This window comes from Cajanus cajan, chromosome 5 (genome assembly GCF_000230855.2).
Source record: "Cajanus cajan strain Asha chromosome 5, NIPB_CcT2T_4, whole genome shotgun sequence".
NCBI lineage: Eukaryota > Viridiplantae > Streptophyta > Magnoliopsida > Fabales > Fabaceae > Cajanus > Cajanus cajan.
This window is the reverse complement of record NC_138521.1, coordinates 3,220,905-3,244,880: the sequence shown is the minus strand read 5'-3', so window position 1 is coordinate 3,244,880 and position 23,976 is coordinate 3,220,905. Positions and strand designations below refer to the sequence as shown.

Below are 23,976 nucleotides of genomic sequence, written 5' to 3'. Positions count from 1 at the left end.
AGGTAACCTAAGTCGCACAAAATACCAGTCAATAAAAAAGTATGTATCAAAGTCTGATGTGCACGTGCACCCTTTTCCCTCTGCTTCTTGTTGGCCACAATAATCCAACCAATGAAACACTTCGTAAACACCAAACATAGATACTGACCGTGAAATGATTAGTAAGAGCATTTGAAGTGAAAAGCAAGGATGAAACTTTATCCTTAACTAAGCCACGGGATATGAAACATGTTTGTCTTAATTTTGGCCACAAACTTGTTAGCACAACACAAAGAGCCCGTGAATGTGTTGAAAAATATCATGCTTCTTGTTGGTTATATAAAACACAATATATATTGCTTTAGGTGATGGACTACAATTGAAACTGATGAAATTATTTAGTTTGGAGATCATATCTGAGTTTATTTGTTACTTATTATGGCCAACACTTCTTGCCCCATTGAGTTGGAGCCTAGGACACTGAATCAAGTGCAGCTCACACAAGCAAGGGTACATAACTTCTTACGCCACTATTCATTCATTGAGTTTGCTTTGGAGGCTAAATTTCCTAATATTCTGTTGTTTCTTGCAGGAAGTAGCTGCAGAGGTTGTTCAAAAGTTGGAACCATGTGAAGCATCAGCTCTGTTTATTGAGGTATCATTTCCAATCCCAAAACATTTTTGTGTATGTGCTTAGAAGAATTTTATAACCGGTGAATCCAGTATTTACTGTTGGATTTTGTTGATAATTAAATCAATAAAGAGAAATGAGGAAGGGTTGCTTATTTTAGATTCAATAGTCCAATTGACTAATTAAAATAGTAATACCTCATTAACATATAAGTTAAAAACAGATTTGAAACTCATTAACCTCACATTTAATCCAATTATAATAAGGTCAGCTGAAATGAACTCAAGTTAACATATTAAAATGTAGTTAGATTAGGTTGACTGAGTTTCCAAGTAAATCGCAATCCGGTTACCCTCCTTTAAAAAAGCCCCTATCTTCCGTACTGATGTAATTATTATCTGCCTCAAATATAAACTTAGATTTAACTTGTGATTATTTGAACATAGAAAATCAAGTTGCTGATTATTCACAGTTTTACTAATGCAAATTACTTAAACAATCATAAATTTATAGTAAGAGAATAGTGAAATTAATTAATTCCCAACCTATAGGGCAACATACTTAGGTCACCTAGTACAATAATCGGTATTTGTTGTACTCTCATTTAATAAAAGAGGTCCCATCCCTCTGAGGAAGTGGAAGTAAAGCCCACAACACATGTTCAGTGTACTTCTTCTTCTCATCATAACTAAAGGCGGCCAAAATCCATATACACCAATCATATGCATATCTTTACTTTATTTTGTACTATACTACTACTTCTTCAAATTTCATCAAAAGTATACAATTATTCAAGATGAAAGGTTGACCATGTAAACACCTTCCAATTAATGTGTATCTGTATATTAGGAATGCACATATATACATTTTTTACAAAATCTATTTGTTTCTTCCTCTAAGGAAAAATAATTAAAGATTCAAATTTTATATCTTTATTAAATATAAATAAATCTGTTTATAATCAAGTTTCTTGACTCTAAGGCCTATTTTGAGATATAAAGAGTTAAATTAGTGCTTTCAAGTTATTTGACTAATAAAAGTTACTTTTTATAAGTTCAAATTAATATTTAATTATCAATGTTGAGACACTACATGAATAAAATAAATAAATAAATTGGCCCATTGAAGGAAAAGCCACACAGACTTGATAAGTTTTACTAAGATGAAATTTGAAGGACTTTGTTGAAAGTAGCAATACATGTGCTTACTATTTTTTGCTTAATGTTTGTGAATGAAGGGACTGATTCATCCAATACAGGAGGAGGATGATGAAAATGGAACCCTAACTCATGAGAAGCTTCTTCTTGACTGCATGAAGAAGTCTGAGACTATCCCTGACGACAAAGGTTGCCATTGCCAATGCGCTTGCACTACTGAAAACCTATTTAAGCAACCCCTTTCTGCACCCTTTTGATTAATGCATGCCATTGTATTCAATTCCTCCTCTTGTTTTTTTTTTCTTCTCATGCAAGTGATGTCAAACAAAAATATTGCAAATAAAGTGCAGGGTTTTCAAGGCACCATCAAGTACATTTTTCGTTCCTTTTATTTTTTGGGTTTAGGGCATGATTTCAAGCTTACACAAACAACCGTAGGACTCTTTGGGTAGTGGGCCTACCCCAGCGTGTTCATATAATTTTTAGGATGTTAAGAATCTTAAGATACTGTCTTAGAATTTACAAGTACCATATGTGTTTGTGTGGACTGCTGTTATCTGGGCTTTAATTTGTTGACATCTTTTTGGGCCCTTTGTTTTGTTTCAATGTTAAACATTTTCAGATAATTGAAAATTAGGATTTTGAGGTTTTCTTCATAACAAGTTTTAATAAAGGATAATTAAGAAAGAAAAGTTAATTAAATGATGTTAATTAACTAATTTAATATATATAATATTATATTTCAGTCCAGAAAGAGTACACGTTTGTATTCTTTATATGTGTAGTCCTTAGTCAATATGACTCCATCATATGATTGTATTTTCCTTTTCCCTTTTTTGTTTTTTTTTAACTTCTTTTGAGAGAATATTTTTATCTGTGTATAATGATGATAAAGAGATTTAAATTTAAAATTTTGGATGACTTTAAACGCTTAAACTTGATTCACGTTTAAGAAAAGTTAATATTTATAATTTGTGCATATTTTATTAATTTAATGATGAATTACTTTTAATTTTTATTGATGAGAGATGAGAAAGAAGTGAAAATAAAATAAGAATGGGCTACCCACCAACAGAGTTGCTCACCGACGCAACGCCCGTGACTTGCAAAACACCATAATTATATAGTGATTATGTTGTACTCCAAAATTTTTCTATAAATATTTTAAACAAAGAAAACAAAAATAAATTAAATAAGATTTTAGTTAAAATTTATTTATTTATAAAATAATTCCTAGCAGCTCTTAATATTAATTTTTTCCCCGAAATATATTTAAGTTGTTAAAAAAGTTGAAGTTTAATTTTCCAGGTTTATTTATATTAAAAAATTTCTAATTTTAATATTATTATTTAATAAGAATTTTAATATCCAGTGATAATCTACATATAAATATATATGGCTAATATGTAAGATTAAAAAATTATAGTCTACTACGTTTTTTAAAAATATTTACTAAAATTTCACAGAATAATTTAAAATTCATTTTTAATTATAATTTTAAAACATCAGAACATATTACTATTTAAAAATATTCTTCCTTAAAGTTTTTACATAAATATTCTATTACTTCTGTCATTCTATAATAAGTGTCACATTAAAAGAAAAATAAGTCTTATAATAAGATGTTAGTTCTTTAATACAGTATTAATTACTTATTTTTTTATATTTATGTTCCTAATATTATTATATAAAAAAATATTTTTGCTTTGCATCATTTTTTATAAAGAAGATTAGTTACAAAATAAATTTTAATAAATTTTATTTTTATTTATTTATTAATTTTTTTATTTATATATATATATATATATATATATATATATATATATATATATATATATATATATATATATATAAAACTAGAAGGATACATACTTAATATAAGACAGATGGGATATTATTTTTTTCATTTCAAATTCAGTGTGAATAATGTGTGGACAAAATTCTCTCACACACATATATAGAAAATAAATCTATTTATTCCAAAAAGAAAATTAAAATTTACTTTATTTAATAACTTATTTCTTACATTAAATTTCAACGATTAAATCAACGATTAAATCGTTCAATTAGAAGTTTTTAATGTATAGATTAATTTTATAAATTTTTTTTATTTTTTTAAATTATTTGATATTTTATTTTATTAATTTCATATTGATAAATAATAAAAATATTTTATATTTTAATTTGATTTATATAATGAAGTATCATATGTTTATAATTTTTAAACTTAATTTATGCATAAAAAAATTTAATTTAACTGTTGGATCGTTAAAATGTTATATAAAATATGAGTTATTTAGTAGAATAAGTATATCAAAATTTAATTTTAGAATAAGTGGATCCCTCCTCTTATGTGTGTATATAAAGACAAGAAAAATTCACTTACTTTACTCAATAACTTATATTTTATATTAAATTTTAATAACTCAATCGTTAAATTAAAAGTTTTTAATGTATAAATCAAATATATAAATTTTTTTAAAAATTAAAAATATTTAATATTCCGTCTCATTAATTAAAATTATTTGATATTTCGTTTCTTTAATTAAATTGATGGGTAATTATAAAAATATTCTATATGTTAAGTTGAATTAATGAAACAAAATTTCAAACAATTTTTAATTTTTTTAAAATTTACAAACTAAATATATGTACTAAAAATTTTAATTCAACTATTAGATCGATGGTGTTTGATATTGAGTGAAATAAGTCTAGCAAAACTTACATTTGAAGTACACATATATCTCATTTTTTTTCTCAATATAAAATCCATTAACTCTAAGTCTAAATCAATTTAGACTCATTTTACTTAGTAATTTATTTTTTACGTCAAATTTTAATAATTTAATTATTGAATTAAAAATTTTTAATACATAAATTAAATTTACAAATTTTTAAAAATTTAATTTTTTAATACTTCATTTTATTAATTTAAATTAATTAATAAAATATTTTTATAATTATCCATCGATTTGAATTGATTAAACGAAATATTAAATAATTTTTAAATTTTTTAAAAATTTACAAACATAATTTATATATCAAATTTTTTATTTTAATTATTAAACTATTAAAATTTGATATAAAACATAAATTATTAATTTAAATTAAATTTATTAAATATATATATATATATATATTATGATAGTATTTTTTCTTGTGAATTAAATACTAATATAAATAGTGTATAAATAGAATTGGTAAGAGAGCTCCCATGGCAACACGCAGTCTCTCTCCCATTCTCACTCTGTCAGCCCCCATTTAAGCGTTCACCTAATCATTCAACACAAGTCACCGATAAAACTCACCATTTCCTCTGCTTTTAGAAAAAAAAAAAAAAAAAAAAAAAAAAACAGAGCAAAGCAAAGCAGGGTAAGGAAAACAGAGTACAAAGTGGAAGATGGTGACTGAACAGAGAACACCAGAGGAGTCGAAGGTGGCGGCGTTGGAGAGCAGTGGAACAATGAGTGGACCCCTCGTCGAAGCCGCCGAAGGGACCCGCCGGCGCCGGAGGGTGGAGGCCATGCAATTGGTTCTGAGAGCATTGTGCATGGCCTCCTCTGTTGTTGCCATCTCACTAATGGTCACTGCCAAGGAATCTAGCTCTGTCTCCATCTATGGCTTTCTCTTACCTCTTCACTCCAAGTGGTCTTTCTCTGAGTCCTATCAGTACGCTTCTTCCATTTTTTTTTATCTGTTGCTTCAAGTTTTGTTTTTCTATTTTGTTAATTGTTGCGTTTCGTTTTTTTTTAAAACCTTTTTTTGTTATGCTATTTTGATGGTTTGTTCATGAAAAAAAAAAAAAAAAAACGGGGTTTTGTTGTTTCTTTAGTTTTTTATTTTATAATAAATTTTCGCCCTATTTTTTTTTTTTTGTTAGAGAAGAGAGAAAAGTAAAAAATGTCATGTAAGTTGTGTTTCTGAACTAACTAAAAACATGTTTCTTCTCAGAAGAATCCCAAGAAAATTAGAACTAAGAGGAAAGAGCTAGTTAAATTCGAAATATAGGCTATCAAGTTTCATATTAAAAACCGATGCTTCATTTTCTCACTAGTTGATGCGTGTTTGCTTTTCTTATTTTATTTTATTTATTATTTTTTTGCCAGCAATATCTTAGGGCTGTGGGTTGCAGACAAATTTGACTGTAAAAAGTGGGACCTTGGCGAGGCTTTTTTTCTAGTCATGATGACATTTGAATGAACAGTCTTAGGCCCGTGATGGAATTTCTCTTTTTTCCCTTTCTTTTGCACATTTTTTAAGTGATTCTTTGTCCCCTTGCCTCTATGTCGTTTTGGACTATGCAAATTTTTTAACTTCCCTCAAATTTGTGACATACTAGTCTACAACTTGAAATTGAAACTATAACCTCTTCAATCTAAAATTTATTGCTTAACTAGTGTTATTTATAAGAATGTTTGGTGATTGTTGTCAAATTGTCATTGGCAGATATCTTGTTGGGGTTTCAGCTGCTGTCGCAGCGCATTCCTTGTTGCAACTACTGATTGGCACATCGAGATTTCTTAGGATGTCTTCTGTGATTCCTTCCAGAAATCATGCATGGCTTATTTTTGCTGGGGATCAGGTATATATGGTTATGCATGTTTCTAAGGTTCTTCATGAGATCAAAATTAATACATATAATATATTAAAGTTTAACATTATGGGGAGTGAGACTTACTTTTATGTCACATTTCTAAATTATTTACAACTTGCTACCATGATTAGCTTCTCCATAATAAAGTGGTACTACTTTATAAGGGTTAAATTGTGATGAAATTGCAGGCATTTGCTTATGCATTGATGAGTGCTGGATCTGCTGCATCTGGAGTGACCAATCTGAATCGCACAGGAATTAGACACACGGCTCTGCCAAATTTTTGCAAGCCTTTGCACAAGTTTTGTGACCATGTTGCCATCTCAATAGCCTTCACTTTCACCAGCTGTTTTATTCTAGCTACCTCAGCTGTTCAGGATGTAATATGGCTATCCCAACACTGAAATGTTTTATATTACACGGAAAATGTAACCAAACATGTCATACTATAATATCTTCCTTACCCTTTTAGACCTTGTAGTCAGTGTTCATGTTTTCATAAACGTTGCATCTTGTGTGCCAGATGTTATTTCTCATATGTTACGAAGACTTGTGATATGTGAATGAATTATATGGCAATACGATTGCTATAAGCAATCTTATACTTTTAACTTTTAATTACATACTAGTAACTTGCTCAAGAAACTAGAAACTACAAAATAAGGCTTAATACTTCTATTATCCTTTAGATTTAGGCTTTAGTTATTCGAATTAATATTAATGTTTTTTTTTTCAAATTGTAGTTGGTTTTAAATTTTTTAATGGATGTCTAAAATTTATTATGAATATGACTTCTAATTTACAACATATGACGGATTAGTTTTAAAATTGCGATTGAGCATTATATAAATTTAGATTAAAATATCCAATATTGTGAAATAGAAAAGGTGGGTACTTGAACATTTCAAGAACAAAACTTGACACCCTACCCAGCGGGCCCTAACCAGAGGTGCGACCATCCATGCCCATGACCAAAAGGGAATCAATTATAGATCCATAACTAAAAAGGCTCAATTATATATATATATATATATATATAATTGTGAGATAATTTTTGTATTGTCTTTAAAAATAAAATTAGACTTATATTTTAGTTTCCATAAAATAAGTATGTTCTGATCAGGGACAGATCTACATAGAGGGTAGTGGGATAAGTGTTCCTACTACCATTTTACACATACATATTTTTTTTATCCAAAAAATAATATATTTTAAAAATAAAAGTTATATTTTAATAAAATAATATATATATATATATATATATATTTATTTATTTAAATTATCGTATGTATAAAATGTAAATTTGAAAGAAAATGTTCATTTATCTTATATTTGTCAAACTTTTAAAAAAGATCAATTATCATATATGATAAAGAATACTCCTTAATAATAAATCAAAATAAAAATGTATTTGGTCTCTATAAATTTTTTTTAAGTTTGGCTTTAGTCTTTAAAAAATTTTGTCCTGTTTTGGTCCTAATTTAGAGATGTACCACTTTTGGTCCTCAAAGTTATTTATAAATATTTTATAATAAAAGATATTATAGAAGTAATAAATTGAATGAAAAATATAATAAATATTTGTTAATTTGTTAACATTATGTTATTTATTTAATGTAACAAAGTATGTTATTTTTAATTAAATCATATACATATAATTTGTTATAAATGTTTATATATAAGGATTAATAGCAACAAAGGCGTTAGCTCAAGTAGTATTGGATTCAATTTGCTTAAGTAGGGTATCAAGAAAACCAATTATATATTGGTGAAACCAACAAATATTCCATATCTAAAAAATTATAAGCCTATATTGATAGTTTCGCCTAGGCTTTAAAAATGTCAACACTAGTTTCGAGCCTTGGTGTCAAATTCTAAATCCTAAATCCCAAATCTTAAATCCTTAAAAAAATTAAAAATTAATCATCATCGTATATACAAAGAATAAAACAAAAAAAATTAAAAACGATCATTAGTGAATTCAATATATAAAATTAAGAAGTACAAAACACAATATTTTTAAATATATATTAGTAATTTAATTAAAATAAAAGGATATATTTATCTATTCTCATTATAATGTTAGAACATCACTAGTGACAAATCTAAGTAAATCTGATCATTTAATTGAGTTGAAATGTTAGAAAATCAAATTAAACATAAACTAAAGTTTCGATTAAATAAGTTTGGTAAACTTGACGCCAGGTTAGAAAGCCCAAATTAAAATAGAAGAAAATAAATTTGAACGAAAATATTGTAAACAATTACATAAAAACGTAATTTAGGGTTATGTTAAAAAAAATAAGATTTAAGGCACTAATATATTAATATTACATTTGATTGGTACTATGTATATGTCACAAAATTAAGTTGTTTTTTTTTTTCACGGTTAAGTTCGTATTAAAATAAGTGAAATATAAATATTAGTAAATATTTGTCTGAAAACAGTGTAGGCCATTTTCCCTATTCCATTAAATAACTTACGTACGACTCATTGATTGTAAGGGACCAATTTTGTTATCGTGTCTTTGGAGTCCATAGTAGATCCAATTCAAAGCAATGATTTAATGACTTAAATTCTGTTCAGGCTTAGGCCCACAAAGGTGAACATGATCCCTTTTTTGGGGTCCATTATTTATTCTCCTTGTTTTCCGCTGTTACGTTTGTTCGAGTGATAAGCTCAAATTAAAAGCATGCTCACTTATCTATGATTGCTGAATTTCAATTCAGAATTTGAATGACATAACATAAGTCTTCCTGAAAATTCTATAATTCCAATTTGCCAGCATGAACATACCCATGAACCCACAAACATTTCACACACGTAATTGCCAACAAAACAAAACCTCCTAATGATAATAACCGTCACGCCCCCCACGTAAAACACCACTCTCTTATATGTACTTCTCTCCACAATGTTACGACCATTAGTTATTGCATTTGAGAGTGAGGAATTAAGATGAACACAAATATGGCATCCCTTTTGAGCATCCTCTGTGTTGCTTGGATCGTTGTCTTGGCTGTGATGGATACCCCGGTTGAAGGTGCTAAGCAATTCAAAGTGGGTTGGCATGAACCTAATCCCAACGACACTGCATTTTATAATCAATGGGCTGCATGGAACAGGTTTCAAGTTGGTGACTCTTTGGGTAATAAATGTTACACCACTCATTTATTCATTGCATTTGCATGGGACCATGCAACCTTTCTTTGTCACCTGCGTCTTACAGTTTATTATTTTATTTTGTCATATGTCTTTACTTCAGAAATTAAGTAGGTAGGTTTCAAGTTTCAACTATTAGAAAGAAGAAAAAGGGAGAGAGAAATGTTATGTGTCTAATGGATAAAAATAGAAACCAATGTGTTGTGTTGTGTTGTATAATGGACAAAAATTAAGTAATTGTTAATGTTGCATGTATAATTGACATTTAATGAATTTTTTTTTTTATATTTATGGTGGTGAATTCCAATTATGATTATCAAACAGTACCAAATAAACCTATGTTACCGCATATAAGTTTTATCTTAATACAGACATGTTGTTTTGTGCAGTTTTTGAGTACCAGAATGACACAGTTTTGAATGTGGAGAAATGGGAATACTTTCATTGTGACTCAAACGATCCCATCAATACATTTGATGATGGGAACAGCACAGTGATTCTTGATAGCCCTGGAGCATTCTACTTCATCAGTGGAACTGAAGATCATTGCCAGAATGGACAAAAGTTGATTGTAGAGGTGATGTCTCCACACACAATTCCAAACTCTCCACCACCTATTTCAATTCCACCACAAGGTTCCTCACCATTGTCTCCTCCAACTTCTCATAGCTCAGGGGTTTCTTCCTCCATTATGGCTCTTTTCACCACATTTCTAGTACTTGTGCTGCTTTTAGCATCTTGAACTTTAATTTCTTCTTCTGGTCACAGTGCTTAACTAGTTTTTTTTTAATTGCTTTTGGAGTCTAATTTGTCTAGGTATTAGCATTAGCATTTGAACTCTACTTTGTTGATATTGTGTTATTATTTTTGTCCTCTATTTATAATCATATATACCTTGATTTCCTCATCATTTATTGTGTTATTTTTGTATATGTAAAATTTACTATGATAAAGCTATCAGGCCATATATTGAAAACCATGGTACTTGATATGTTTGTATAATAATGGATGGATTCATTTTGGTACTATTCACACCACATCACATTTTACCCCCATTAAAATCACCTTCGTATGCACAGCCCAGTGAGCCCACTTTATGTCTTTCCCATTAATTGCCCAAATCGGAAAAGGCTGAAATTTGGGCTTTCAAAAGCCCCATACCAAAGGTTCAAACTCGTTTAAGGCCATTTTTTTTTTTTGATTTTGCATTTACTAGTTAACCTTTCTTGTAGCACCCAAAAAGAGAGAGATTGTTTTTTCTTACAGGCAAAATGCTTGCTTCTTGTTTAGAATTTGGTAAATTTATGCCCAATTTCCTCCATGAAAGGAGGAAAAGATACCAAAGAAAAATGAGAAATGGGCTTTTGTTTATTTAGTGTATAATACTCGTAAAAAGTACAGCGTGCTTTACACTGCCATAAAATACTAAAAGGAAAAATGAAAAATGGGTCTAACCAAATTAATAGAATAATGAAACTATTTGGATATAGTTTCTATAAACGAGCCACGTGGTCCAATTAGGTAAAAAAGAAAAAGGAAAAAAGATTAAAAACCAGTAGGACCAAGCTAAAATGTGACACCTTATGGATAGTGTAATATGAGTTAATCACTTATACACTATCAATGTAAAATTTTTTTAAATTGGCAACTAATTATATCTTTTAATTATGTTATGTTACATTTAAAAGTAAATGTGTTTACAGTAACATAACACAATTAAAAGATATAATTAATTACTGGTGTAAAAAAACTTTACACTAACAATATATAAGTGATTAACTCGTGTAATAAACATAATTGGGCACATAAACATTATAATTATTGATAGAGCCCACCAAAAGGAATCAACCTCTCCCTTCAACGTACTATAGCCAATTATTGGAAATCAACTAGATAAATTTCTTCCTTTGTAAATTTAACATAGATATTACATGTAAATAAAGTATGTGAGAAAAGAAAAATAATATTGAGAATTTTAAAGTACAAAATCTTCTTAATGTAAGGAAGAACTCTCAGACCTTAGTCCAAAACCAAATAAATCTAGACTATTAATTTTATAATTACATTCTCTTAGTACAAGATGAATTTTCAATCTTAACATGTATGGTAAAAATACATTTCTTTCTTTATTCATTTGTATTACATGTGTTTCTTTTTTTTTTTTTCTTTTTTTTTTTTGAGAGGCCTAAATCTATCTCAAGGAGGATTCTCACTTATTTATTCTTGGATTCCTCTCTATTCCAATTACAAAAAGACAATAAACAATTTATAAATATAAAGATATTCGCCTAAATTTTTTGGAGATTTGTGTATGTATTTTTTTTAAGAGATAACCAAATCACCTTTGATTTAGAAAAAAATATTTATCTTGAGGATAATTTCCTCTGCATTACATAGTTCCTCGTATGACCCTTATGGTTTTCTCCATTTCATCAATTATAAAGAAATTCCAACACCAATCTATTCAAGTTGAATATACGCATTATGTGTGTGATAGAAAATGAAGCGACATAAGATATTGAAACTAAATAAATCCATACTTGGTAACTGTGTATATATCAGCTTCCTTTCTTATGGTTATGCAAAAATTTGTTTTCTGGCTATAATAATTGATACTTATTTTTTTTCTCTAGATGAATGATTGTTTAATTATCTCTTGGTACCAACTATATATATAATAACATATATATGCTTAATTGAATTGATTTTAGCACGGGCTTTATTGTAAATAATTCAATCAATTAGTGCTAGTCTTTGATCAATTTTTAAATATCTGGGTTTCTCCTCTGTCAGTGTGTTTGTCTTTTCATATCAATCCTCGCATCTAACATGCATCCAATCGATTATTACTCTTTTTTGTACAACTTTAAAACAAAAGACAGTTAAGAAACTCAATGTAGAACAATGACATCACATTGATTATATGATCCCACCACTTGATAAAACTGCCATTACTTTCTGGATCAAAATCTACGTACAATATCTCCTTTTAAAAGGGCATTTTTTTAATCTTCATGCATTATTGTAAGTGGTGGCTGTAATTTTCAAATAATTTAAAACCAGACAGGGCCATTAATCATCAATAGTACACATTTTGCATCGAATAGCTCAAGGAATAAGTTTGAGTTTAATGATTGAAGGACCTTGTACATATATGATGAGGTATATTTATAAAAACAAAGCATTAGTTTTTATATTTTAATTTGTTGGATGAATAATATCACACCTAAAAGCTATATGGAAATTTGTGATATAAAACAAAAAATAGCATGAAGTATGTCCCGAATATGATTATCAAAAGGGCATGTTCGACAATTCAATTTTATTTTGTTAAGTATTCATACACGTTTGCAAAATTTGTTTCCTTTCCCACTTTTGAAAGCATCGTGACTGAATCAACTTTCCTATTTTGGTGAGCTAAGTTATTGCTACTATTACCCATTTTACATGTTTCTTAGGTGCGTCCCTTTAATTAGAGTTTTCTCAAGCAATATAGTAATTTAAATGACAAGGGAGCTTAATTATTAAATAGTCTAGTGTTCAATATATACTAGCTAAGTGACCTATCTTATCTTTTGAGTAGTGGTACAAAGTGTTGGATGCAGATCAAAGGAAACATACACCACTGATATTTTTAAACAGCGAATAAAATAACTAGATCATGATCATGCATGATTTGATCAGTAAAACCCCAAATTTGATTCGGATTTTTTTAAGGAAGACACACAATCCAGCTTTGTAAGTCACAGTGAGGTGACAATCTTTGTCTCTTTTATCTAGTTAGCAAGCATTAACTCAGGACAATTTATTGTCCCACCAACTTGTTAATTTGGCTATTAGTCTAGCCAGCTTTTGTTTTCACTTTTCACCAAGCAACTATATATGTTTCATTAATGGGTTTGAAGTAGAGGTCCTCCAAAATAAGAAACCCTAAACCCTAAAAATTAGTGGGATTACCAGTCCGATTGTAATGTTGTTATTTTGTTATTAATGCTAGTAGGTCCGAAAATAATGCAAACGATTAGTTTTATTTAGTAAAACTTCTTTGGCACAATTAATGTATTTTTTTTCTTCATAGACATAATCTATGTAGTGTCCCACTTATAAATAAGGATTAGTTTATACTCATGAAATATAATTTTTATAGATTAAATATTATTTTAACATATATGGATGTTAGATCACTATATTAACCCAGTGCAATTAATGTTTTATTTATTTATTTTACCTTTATTTTGAAGGTGGTATTCTCGTCTTTAAAGAATGGTTATTTGAAGTTTCCGGGAGAAATTAGATAGGATTTTTAATTGGACAAAAGTTGAAGACAACTCTTTGGATTTATTTCATTTTGCCTCCTGAGAAGTTCTATTATATCGAGAAATTGATCCTAATTAATATTATTCTCTTAAATAAATTATTTTTCTTAATTTACGTGAAAAGACCTTAGATGTCACTCAGTACGAGGTGGGAAGGAGGGACGGAGGGTATTAAATATTCTTTCTATTCTATTTACAAGATTTAGTGTTTATGTATAAGACTTGATAAATATAATTAATATTTTAAATTTAATTAAAATTATTGATAAATACTACATGTTGCATCAATAATATGATTATTAAGAATGTGTTAAACTAGACATAAACTCATTTTACTAATTTACAAATTTATAAGCTCTTTTTATTAATAGAAATTTGTTTAATATACGAGTTTATTTTAAGGGTTTATAATTTATTTTTATAAATTTCAATTAATTGAAGTAATTAATGTCTTATAAAAATTTAGTTTTTTTCATTATCATTAATCTACTTGAATTTTTTTTTACCCTTTTTAATTTAGTAACTATTTTGTCGGTATGTTATTGTTTCTCTCCTTGTTAAATAAATAAACATATCATTTTATATTAATTAGTTAGCTTAACAACTAATTTTACCAGTATCTTTCAATACAATAAGCTAGCTTATAAATTTTTGGTTTTTCAACTCATATCTAGTTATCTTGTAATTTATAAGTTTTTAATAAACTCATAAGCTAATTTTACCAAACACGTCATACACAATGAAGAATTAAAAAATTTTAAGTAGTAAAGATAATACTCATACATAAATTTGTAGTAATAAACATATAATATATTTTTTGAAATATAAATATACATTGCAATTATTTTTTACGAAATTTCATATTTAATATTAAATAATTATCTCATTTTTAACACGTTCATTATTATTTTTCTTAATATAAGTATTTAAGCAATCGGTTAATCATTCCTTTCTCACATTAAAATTTTATTTTATTTTAAAAAAAAATATAATATGGACTTGGGTAAGCCATCAACTCTTGACTAAGCTTACTTAACTATAATTAACATGATATATATATATATATATATATATATACATATATATATATATATATATATATATATGAGGAAAGATCTTTTTACTCCAGAAGTAATTCTACCTAAACTTACTTCATTCAATAACTCGTGTTCTACATCAAATTTCAACGATCTAACTGTTCAATTTAAAGTTCTTAATGCATAGATCAAATCTACAAATTTTTAGAAAATTTGAAAATCATTTGATACTTTGTTTCATTAATTGGAGTCAATGTATAAAATGATTTTATGATTATCCGTCAATTTGAAAATAAAGTATCAAATGATTTTCAAATTTTCTAAAAATTTGCAAATTTGATCTATGCATTAAGAACTTTAAATTGAACGGTTGGATCGTTGAAATTTGATGTAGAACATGAGTTATTGAACGAAGTAAGTCTAGGTAGACTTACTCCTAAAGTAAAAGGATCTCTTCTCTCTCTCTCTCTATATATATATATATGTGTGTGTGTGTGTGTGTGTGTGTGTGTGTGTGTGTGTGTGTGTGTGTGTGCGTGTGTGCGTATATATATTGTGTATGTGTGTGAGTGTGAGTTTGCTAATTCGCATCCACTTATTTTTTTTGTTTTATAAAGAGTAAGTTAGCAAGTAACATTTACGTGCATTTTAAAAATATTATAGTTATAATTTGTTAATATACTCTTATTAAAAAAGAAATGGGTGTATGTTAGCAGACTTAACAAGTATTTGATAATTTACACTCACTTATTTTTTTTTAAGAAAGATAAGTTAGCAAGATATGCTTAGCTGTATTTTTTAAAAAAATATACATGAAAAATAATATATTAATTTTAACTTTTTTTACAACAAAAATATACAAAAAGTAGTGAAAACACTTATTTTTTAATATGCTAAGTTTATTATAATATGTATGCAAACCATATTATCCTACATGTGCCTATTGTAGCTAATCACAATCTAGGGTAGATTCAAGGTCTGAATCACTTACTATATTTTGTTGATCCACTCCAACCATCAAGCACAAATTAGCCTCTTTATCCTCTGTTGAGTCATTAAAGGAGCTAGTATCATTGTCCCCCCATGCCATATAGATCTTTCCTTTGGCTTGTTTTTTGTCCTTCCTATCTTCTTGTTGCTTTTTTAGATAGATAGGACAATCGGCCTTAATGTGCCCTTACTTTCCACATCCAAAGCAATTAAATGGAACAACATTTCCTTATTCCACTTTGTTGTTCCTTTTGTTGAAACTTTGAGTTGCCTTATTCTTTCTCCTCAAGAATTCGCTAAACTTCCTTACCATAAGATTGAAATGCTCCATGTTTAAGTCATCAGAGCTTGATACTTCAACTTTTTCTTTTTCTTTTTTGGAGGATAAAACTACAGGTGTCAAAGATTTATGCTAGTTCAACCACCACCACCACTGTGACATATATCCAATTTCCAATCAACCCGATTGAGTATTTTAGTAAATCTTTTATTTTCAGAAGGCTTACAATCACAAATCACATGCATTACACTTCAACAAAATTAAAGAAACCACTTCTTGAACCCCAAGAAGCAAATCTTGTAGAACCCCACCACAAGAAACCTACTCAATAACCTTTTTACCTTGATAAACCTACTCAAAAAATATTGAAAGAACAAGGAAAGATATTACCTGATGTACAAAAAATATGAATAGGTGTAAAGACTAAACCATTTAGCCACAATTCTTCATGTAGATTGATGATGGTGATCCAATTCTCTTGATTCATGATAGAGGTTCCACCAAAGGGTAACACGCCTTTCTACTTAAGTAAACTTAGCTCACAACTCACTCAATTGTTTAGAATTCGTAAAAGTTCAGTTCTCTCTTAGTTTTGAAAATGAAAAATGTTATATGAAGTTTCCTTTTTGAAATAATTGATTATTTAACCAAATAATTGATTATTTTTGTAACTTTGAGTAAAAACTTAATGCTTCAATTTTTCACTCCAGATATTTTTTAAATAAATTTTAAACCTCTTCATTATTAACCTAAATCATCAACCATCAACTTATAATAGACTAACCAATGATTTAACACCTAAGTATGAAACTAAACATGCATAAAACAAAAATCACAAGACAAATTATAAGTTGCACTCTTAATCATCAAAAGGTTTATTCAATTACATTTATAATCATCAAAACATAATAGTTTCATTTTGATATTGATCAACAATAATATGTGTATGTGTCTTGAATTATGAATTTTTGTCTTCTTCTAAATTTATATTTTTAACTTAGTGTTCTGATATCTAATTTGTTGATTTTTGTCTTATATTGACTAATTTATTTTTTATATGATGATCTCTTTACATCTCAATTTTCATTTTTAATGATTTTTTTTTTCCTTTTCTTGTGTAGTATTTATGTCTTTAAATATTTTTAAAATATATATAATAAATATATATTTTTTAAATAAACTATCCTCATTGATCCAAAGTCATAGGTTTGTATCACTAATTGACGAAATGGTTAAACATCTTGTCTTAACACATTACAAGAATAATTTATATGACAAATTTATCGTGTACAAAATTTCATCGAGCTAATTACACTAATAGAAGCTAAGTTAGTTTCTACCTTAATAAATCGAAAAATACTCGCGGTAGGAAAAAAAAATAAAAGTATTTCTTGATATGTGTGATTCAATTTTAAAAATCAATAATTTAGGTTTTGGATAATGATTTTGCATTAATCATGTGAATGTGAAAAAGTTGTTACTTCTAGAATTTAGTGAAGCGTTGGACGCGTGAATGAAACATGTTTTGTTTTTTAGGGTCTAAATTCTAAAATGACGCACTCTTCTTGTGACGTAGAATTTCAAAACACTGCAACGGCTTAATCAGAAGGAGACATGTGAAAAAATTCAAAACCTTACAACGGTACATTTTCCAAAGCGCAATCCTTCTCTTATTAATTTCAAAATTTCTGTTAATTTTTTGGGTTAACTTTTTCAGATTTGTTTCATACTACTTCTTTCTGTCTCTCTCAAGCCTTTTGTTCAAACAAAATAAACTTGCACTATTAATTTAAAACACCAAACCAGGTCAAATAACCAAAGCAGCAACGCCAGAGATTGAATTAGCCAAACGAATTAGTTAAAATAAAGTTAAATTAATCCTTAAAATTATATCTCATTTTCAATTTTATTTCTGATTTTAATGAAACTAAAAAAATATGTCACTTATTTAAATATCTTTGTTAAATAAATTTTAATTTTCAAACAAAAATAATTTCGTGACATACAACTAATACATATATATTACGTAACATATATACTACAATATTATTTTAATCTTTAAAGTTATAATAGTATTCATTTTAGTTTCTAAAATTGTTATTCAATATCACTTTAATCAAATAACTATAACTTGAATATTTACATAATAAAATAAATAATTAAAATAATATTGCAAATGAGATAATAAATATTCAATATTAACTTGTCTATTTTATTAATATATTTTTTTATCATATTTATAATATTAATTTAATTATATATTTCAAAATAAATTAAGTTAATATTATAAATATAATGATAAATATATTAATAAAATATATAATATAATATTTATTATTTATTTATAATATTATTTTATTTTAAAAATATTCAAGTCATAATTACTTGATTAAAATAAAATTATGATAATATTTGAAATTAAAGTGACATCAAATTAAAATTTTAAGAATTAAAATGATATTAAATTATAATTTTAGTGACTAAAATGACATAATATTACAAATTCAAGAATTAAATTAATATTATATTTTATAATCATATATCACATGAAACATATATATTATGTGATACACTTACCTGACACATAAAACTTTACATATATATCATGTATATATAATATAATATTATTAAGCTACATAGACACTTTTAATTATAAAAACAAAACTTATTTAATAGAAAGATTTAAATGAGAAACATATTAAATTTTAAATTTTAAATTTTATTAAAATTAGGAATTAAATTAATAACGACATAGAGTTTCAACGATTAATTTTACCACCTACTTAAAAAAAAATTGAAGAGTTCTTGAAGGGATTAGTTTATTATGCTAATCAATTAAAGTGTGTTACTTTCGTTATTTTTTATTTGTTTATTTTATAAAATATTTTTTTTTAATCTTTTAAAACGTTTTAAAAGCACTTATCATTATATTTTAAATAATTAAACATTTATGATAAATTAGAAGACAGAGGGGCTGAATCGCTTAATGATGAAGGCGATGAGCGTGAAATGGAATATGACACAAACACATTAACGGATATAATAATAGTTTAATGACAAATTGACAATTGCACATTTAAAAAGACTGAAAACAATAAAGTAAAACAACGGTTAAAGTTAAAATTGGTCACAACAACCAATTTGTCAATTATAATAAATTAATATTTTTATTTGTACAATACATAGAGTAAATGCTCATATTCGGCTAAAATTATAAATAAATTTTGTACATAAATAAATACTATATTTAAATATAAATTATTTTTTAAATTTATGATAAATAATTTAAATTATAGTACAAAATTATTTTTATTTATTTAATATTTATTTTTTAAATATTAAAATTTAATTTATAAATAAGTGTGATAAATAAAAATTAAATTAGATATAAAACTAAAAGGTTTCTAAAAAGTTTTTTGTCAAAAAAAATTCCTAAAAATATTTTCATACAAAATACTCATTTATAGTTTATATATAAGGGTTTATTTTTCTTAAATGATGGATTTATAATAATAAAAATATAAAATTAACTTAAGAGAAATGACAATGTCATTATATCAAATAAAGAGATGAAAAATAATCAAAATTTTCACATTTTTTATATTTGTATTTATTAATTAAATATTAAAATTTGATTTTTTATTTTGTTTGTAAGAAACTGTAATTGAAGATACTATTTTTCCTCTATCAAGATTGACTCATGAATACATTAATTACTACTTTATAAAAAGTTCATTTTAATAAAGAAAAGATTCATAGAATCACTATAAAAATAATAAATAAAATTGTTGAGATACATTCAATTTAGTCAATTTTCCCATCCATAATCATTAAATAATAATCCAATAAAAAACATGAAATGTTAGTGTAAACGAAAATAAAAAGGAAAGTTGAACCGCCATGAATTCTTTGGCATTTTTTTTTTTTTCGTCCCTGGAGTATTCACCGCCGACAGTAGTGACTAATCTCCTCGCTACGTTGGAAGCACCTCAAAGGGTGAGATAGCTGGCCCCAAGATTTAACGCGACTGCATACACAAAGCAGGATTCGAACCCCTGACCTTGCTTAAAGGTGGATCAACCCCTACCGCTGAACCACACGCTTGGAGCATTTTAGAAGGACGCATGGATGATGTGGCGACAAGTTGTCATCATAAATAAATCATGTATTGAATTGCTGTAGATCCTCTATGCTAAGATTAATTAATATTCGAACTTCCTTTGTCATGTTTAATTTAATTGTTTTGTAACTTGCCGCAGTACTATATTTATTAATTCCACTCATTACAGCTCCATCCTTTCTCTTCTAGGATCTCTCTGTCTTACATTCATGCTTCAGTCAATTTCTAGCATTCTTTTAATGGAAGGATTATTTACAGTTTAAGGGATTAATTCATACTCACTAATCATTTAATTTCTTTACTTGTTGTTATTTTTTCTACTATTATTGTTATTATTGATTCACTTACTCTAACAATATTATTCTAAGTAATGTTTACATACTTAATGAGTGAACGAAGCAAAATGAATGAGATAAAAAAAATTAAATAGAATCACCATATAATTATTGAAGTCATTTATGAAAAAAAATACTTTTTTTTATCTAATTATTTGAAAATTAATAGTCAGAACGCGTTAGAAGGGGCAAATGATGACCTATATAATACATTTTAATTTTCTGTATCTAATTAATAATTAATTTATAAACAAGTTTTACTATAAATATATGAATATGTGATGTTTTAAATTAAGAAAACATGACTTTACTAATGATCCGTTAGGATATTAATTAAGGAATAAAAAAGTTAATTCAGAAGTGAAAAACTTTTAAGTTCTTAAATTATAACTTTCCACTGTCTATCTATCCGTTGTTTTCTATGAGCGACAGTTAGCAAAATCATTTTAAGAAAATCAATAATTAATGTAAGAGTGCATTATACTTTTTAACCTCTATATATATATATATATTAAAGTAAGAGTATATAGTGCATTAATACATCCAGTGAAGCTTCCAAGCATTATAGCTTTATATACTACACTACGTACTACATCAATATCATATGTACAAGCACGGAGCCAAGGGGGGACCTACGGGTGCCACGGCCCCCCCAACAATTTTAATTTTTTTTTATATACATATATATTACTATATGGCACCCCCTATTTTTAATATAAACTCATATGTATAATTAAATGAATAACCCAAATTTATTTTTTTATTCAACTTTTGGACTTCTGGTACGGCCTGCTATGTGGTATCACTTTTGATACTTTAATTTTCATTTATTATAAATTATATATTATTTATTCTCGGCCCCCCAGTATTGAAATCCTGGCTCCGTCCCTGCATATGTATAACGTGTTTTTTAATCATAGTTTTTTTTAAAAAAATAAAAGTTTAGAGTAGGATAACTTTTTTTTTTTAATATAGTTGGTATCTTATTTATTATAGCGTAAACAAAAAAATAATCTTTAATAGGAAAACCAATTGAATTTGAGTAAGCATCAGAATAATTACTTAATTTGATAGGGGCATGTATATTTTGTTTTACTAGGAGTGTGATTTGAAATTCATTTTGCCTACGAGACTAGTATACTAATACTAGGTAGTGATATATATACATCAATTTAGTAAGAAATTGGGCCATTTAATTTGCTAACTTGTGTTTAATTAAGTTTTATGTTTTAGAAATTAGAAATTTCACAAGTATGCTAGAATCGTCGTAATTATAACAAAAATAAATTCTCAATTTAGTTTTTAAATATAAAACTTTATTAAATTAGCTACATATGTACACAAGTTTTTATTTAGTCCCACCATGACACCGTCTCTATAGATCTATATTAATGATTATTTCCTTACGTGATTTTAATTTAGTTTATATATATATATATATATATATATATATATATATATATATATATATTATTAAGGGAAGATTCATTTATTTTAAAAGTAAATTTGTTTATATTATCTTCACTTAATAACTTAAATTTTATATTAGATTGTAATGATTTAACTGTTAAATTAAAAGTTCTTAATATACAAATCTAATTTACAATTTTTTAAAAATTTAAAATTTTTTAATACTTCATTTCATTAATTTAAATTAAAATATAATTATAAAAATAATTATATGTTGATTTGAATTAATAAAATGGAGTATTATATAATTTTTGAATGTTTTAAAAATTTGTAAACTTAATCTATATATTAAGAATATTTACTTTAACAAATGAATCATTAAAATTTGATATAGAATTTAAATTATTGAATAAAATAAGTCTAAGTAAATTTATTTTTATAATTAGTGAATCTCTTGTCTATATTTTGACTTTATAACCTATTCTTAATTTGGTTTTTTATATTTAAAAATATATTGAATGGCTAAATTAACGATACAAGAACCAAATTAAATGTATGTGTTATATGTACATAAATTAAATTAAAAATGTGTAGAATTGGCGCGGAGCATAAGATATATAAATACAGCTTTAAAATAGTAGTGACTAATCGGTAATGTTTGCCTATTAAGAATCTATGACATGTACAATCGTCTGTCAAACTTAAAAAAAAAAGAAGTTTAGGGTGAAAATGTGAAAGTATAGTTGTGTAGAGAGAGTAAGTATTTTATTGGGCATTGAGATTTTGTATTTCTACTAGGTAGCAATAGCATAGAAGGAAGAAAGTAGAAAGGGATTAAAGAAGAGAAGTTGGTAAGGTAAGGGTGTGAAATAGAGAGGAGAGTAGAGAGTAGAGATTACAGGAAGTGAAATTGAGAGGAAAAGTGGAGTGAGTCAAATAGAATCCCAAATGCAAATGGGAATCTCCAACTCTATCTGTTGCGGAAACAAGATTCCCTCTGTCTCCGTCTCCGTCTCCGATGGAAAAACCCAACTGTCCACAACGTCAACAAACAGGAAGTCCGTGGCAGAGGAGTCAACGGTGTTGTCTTCGATGTTGGGAAGCTCAACAATCTGGCTCAGCTCCGAAGACTCCGAGTCCGAGGGTTCTGCGACGGGGTCCAATTTAACCATTGCGGCTGCGGCGGTTGCGGCCGCTTGGATGTCACGCGGGGAGCACGTCAGAGGCCGGGGGAGCATGTCCGCAATTTCTGGAAAGTTGAGAATGGCGGAGTGGCCCTTGATGGTCAGAGCCGCCACGTCATGGGCTCGCGCCGCCATTTCGGGAGTGGCGAAGGTTCCCAGCCAGATGCGTGACTTCTTGCGCGGCTCGCGGATTTCGGACACCCACTTCCCCCAGTTGCGCTTCCGCACGCCGTGGTACACCGGGTGCTTGCTGCTCTGCTTCTGGGCCTTTGAGGTTGTAGAATTGGAATGTGAGCCTGAGGATGAGGAGGAGGTTGTTTCAGAAGAGTTTGTTTCCCTAGAGGTTGTTGTTGTTTGTGTTTGTGTTTGTGTTTTTGTTTGTGTCATTGTAACTCCGAGTGGCGAATGTTTGCATATAGGCCAAGTGTCCAACGTATTCGGAGATAAGGGGGAATGGCCAATGCAGGAACACCGATTGTGCCCTCCTCCTTTTCTACTCAATTATATTACGCTCTCCTACAGCGACCCTTGACCTACCATTTTCTATTTTTCTTTATTTTTCACACCTCACTCTCCTTTTTTTTCAACCCTTTTAACTCTCCATCAATTCAACTCTCATCCAACGTGATTTGACTACCTCACATCAAACCCTTCACACTCTCTCACATAGTTTTAAAAACTGGACCGGTCATCGAATCAGTTAAGGTATTGGGTCAGTGGGTCAAAGGTTGAACCGGTGGGTCACTGGTTAAATCGCATGACTCGATTTTTATTTATTTT

The 23,976-nt window shown here is 27.7% G+C and overlaps 4 protein-coding genes across 5 annotated transcripts; 3 read left to right on the top strand and 1 right to left on the bottom strand.

Moving 5' to 3' along the window:
- The first annotated feature begins 251 nt into the window (after positions 1-251).
- On the top strand, positions 252-2,140 carry LOC109807295 (uncharacterized). Of its 2 annotated transcripts, none has more exons than XM_020369812.3 (3): positions 252-489; positions 572-634; positions 1,869-2,140. In XM_020369812.3, the coding sequence occupies exons 1-3, from the start codon at positions 418-420 to the stop codon at positions 2,022-2,024; spliced, it is 291 nt and encodes a 96-aa protein (XP_020225401.1). In that variant the 5' UTR covers positions 252-417; the 3' UTR covers positions 2,025-2,140. The 2 variants fall into 2 exon arrangements, with proteins under 2 accessions (XP_020225401.1, XP_020225400.1); XM_020369811.3 differs by having other exon boundaries at positions 272-489; positions 1,848-2,140.
- A 2,832-nt stretch (positions 2,141-4,972) lies between these two features.
- Positions 4,973-6,979, top strand: LOC109809263 (CASP-like protein 3A1). The gene is made up of 3 exons (XM_020372517.3): positions 4,973-5,436; positions 6,214-6,349; positions 6,550-6,979. Exons 1-3 carry the CDS (start codon positions 5,168-5,170, stop codon positions 6,763-6,765), a joined length of 621 nt encoding a protein of 206 aa, XP_020228106.1. The 5' UTR covers positions 4,973-5,167; the 3' UTR covers positions 6,766-6,979.
- A 2,103-nt stretch (positions 6,980-9,082) lies between these two features.
- LOC109807544 (early nodulin-like protein 7) lies at positions 9,083-10,431 on the top strand. Its single transcript, XM_020370087.3, has 2 exons — positions 9,083-9,510; positions 9,914-10,431. The coding sequence occupies exons 1-2, from the start codon at positions 9,321-9,323 to the stop codon at positions 10,264-10,266; spliced, it is 543 nt and encodes a 180-aa protein (XP_020225676.2). The 5' UTR covers positions 9,083-9,320; the 3' UTR covers positions 10,267-10,431.
- A 12,141-nt stretch (positions 10,432-22,572) lies between these two features.
- Positions 22,573-23,702, bottom strand: LOC114916492 (ethylene-responsive transcription factor ERF036). The gene has a single exon (XM_029273260.2). The coding sequence runs from the start codon at positions 23,581-23,583 to the stop codon at positions 22,945-22,947; it is 639 nt and encodes a 212-aa protein (XP_029129093.1). The 5' UTR covers positions 23,584-23,702; the 3' UTR covers positions 22,573-22,944.
- Between the last annotated feature and the right edge of the window lie 274 nt (positions 23,703-23,976).

Coding starts and splice junctions, on each gene's coding strand:
- LOC109807295 (XM_020369811.3), top strand. CDS start 418: ATGGCCAACACTTCTTGCCCCATTGAGTTGGAGCCTAGGACACTGAAT. Junction 490..571: donor TGCAGCTCACACAAGCAAGG/GTACATAACTTC, acceptor TGTTTCTTGCAG/GAAGTAGCTGCAGAGGTTGT. Junction 635..1,847: donor CATCAGCTCTGTTTATTGAG/GTATCATTTCCA, acceptor TTGTGAATGAAG/GGACTGATTCATCCAATACA.
- LOC114916492 (XM_029273260.2), bottom strand. CDS start 23,583: ATGACACAAACAAAAACACAAACACAAACACAAACAACAACAACCTCT.
- LOC109809263 (XM_020372517.3), top strand. CDS start 5,168: ATGGTGACTGAACAGAGAACACCAGAGGAGTCGAAGGTGGCGGCGTTG. Junction 5,437..6,213: donor TCTTTCTCTGAGTCCTATCA/GTACGCTTCTTC, acceptor TGTCATTGGCAG/ATATCTTGTTGGGGTTTCAG. Junction 6,350..6,549: donor TTATTTTTGCTGGGGATCAG/GTATATATGGTT, acceptor ATGAAATTGCAG/GCATTTGCTTATGCATTGAT.
- LOC109807544 (XM_020370087.3), top strand. CDS start 9,321: ATGAACACAAATATGGCATCCCTTTTGAGCATCCTCTGTGTTGCTTGG. Junction 9,511..9,913: donor TCAAGTTGGTGACTCTTTGG/GTAATAAATGTT, acceptor TGTTTTGTGCAG/TTTTTGAGTACCAGAATGAC.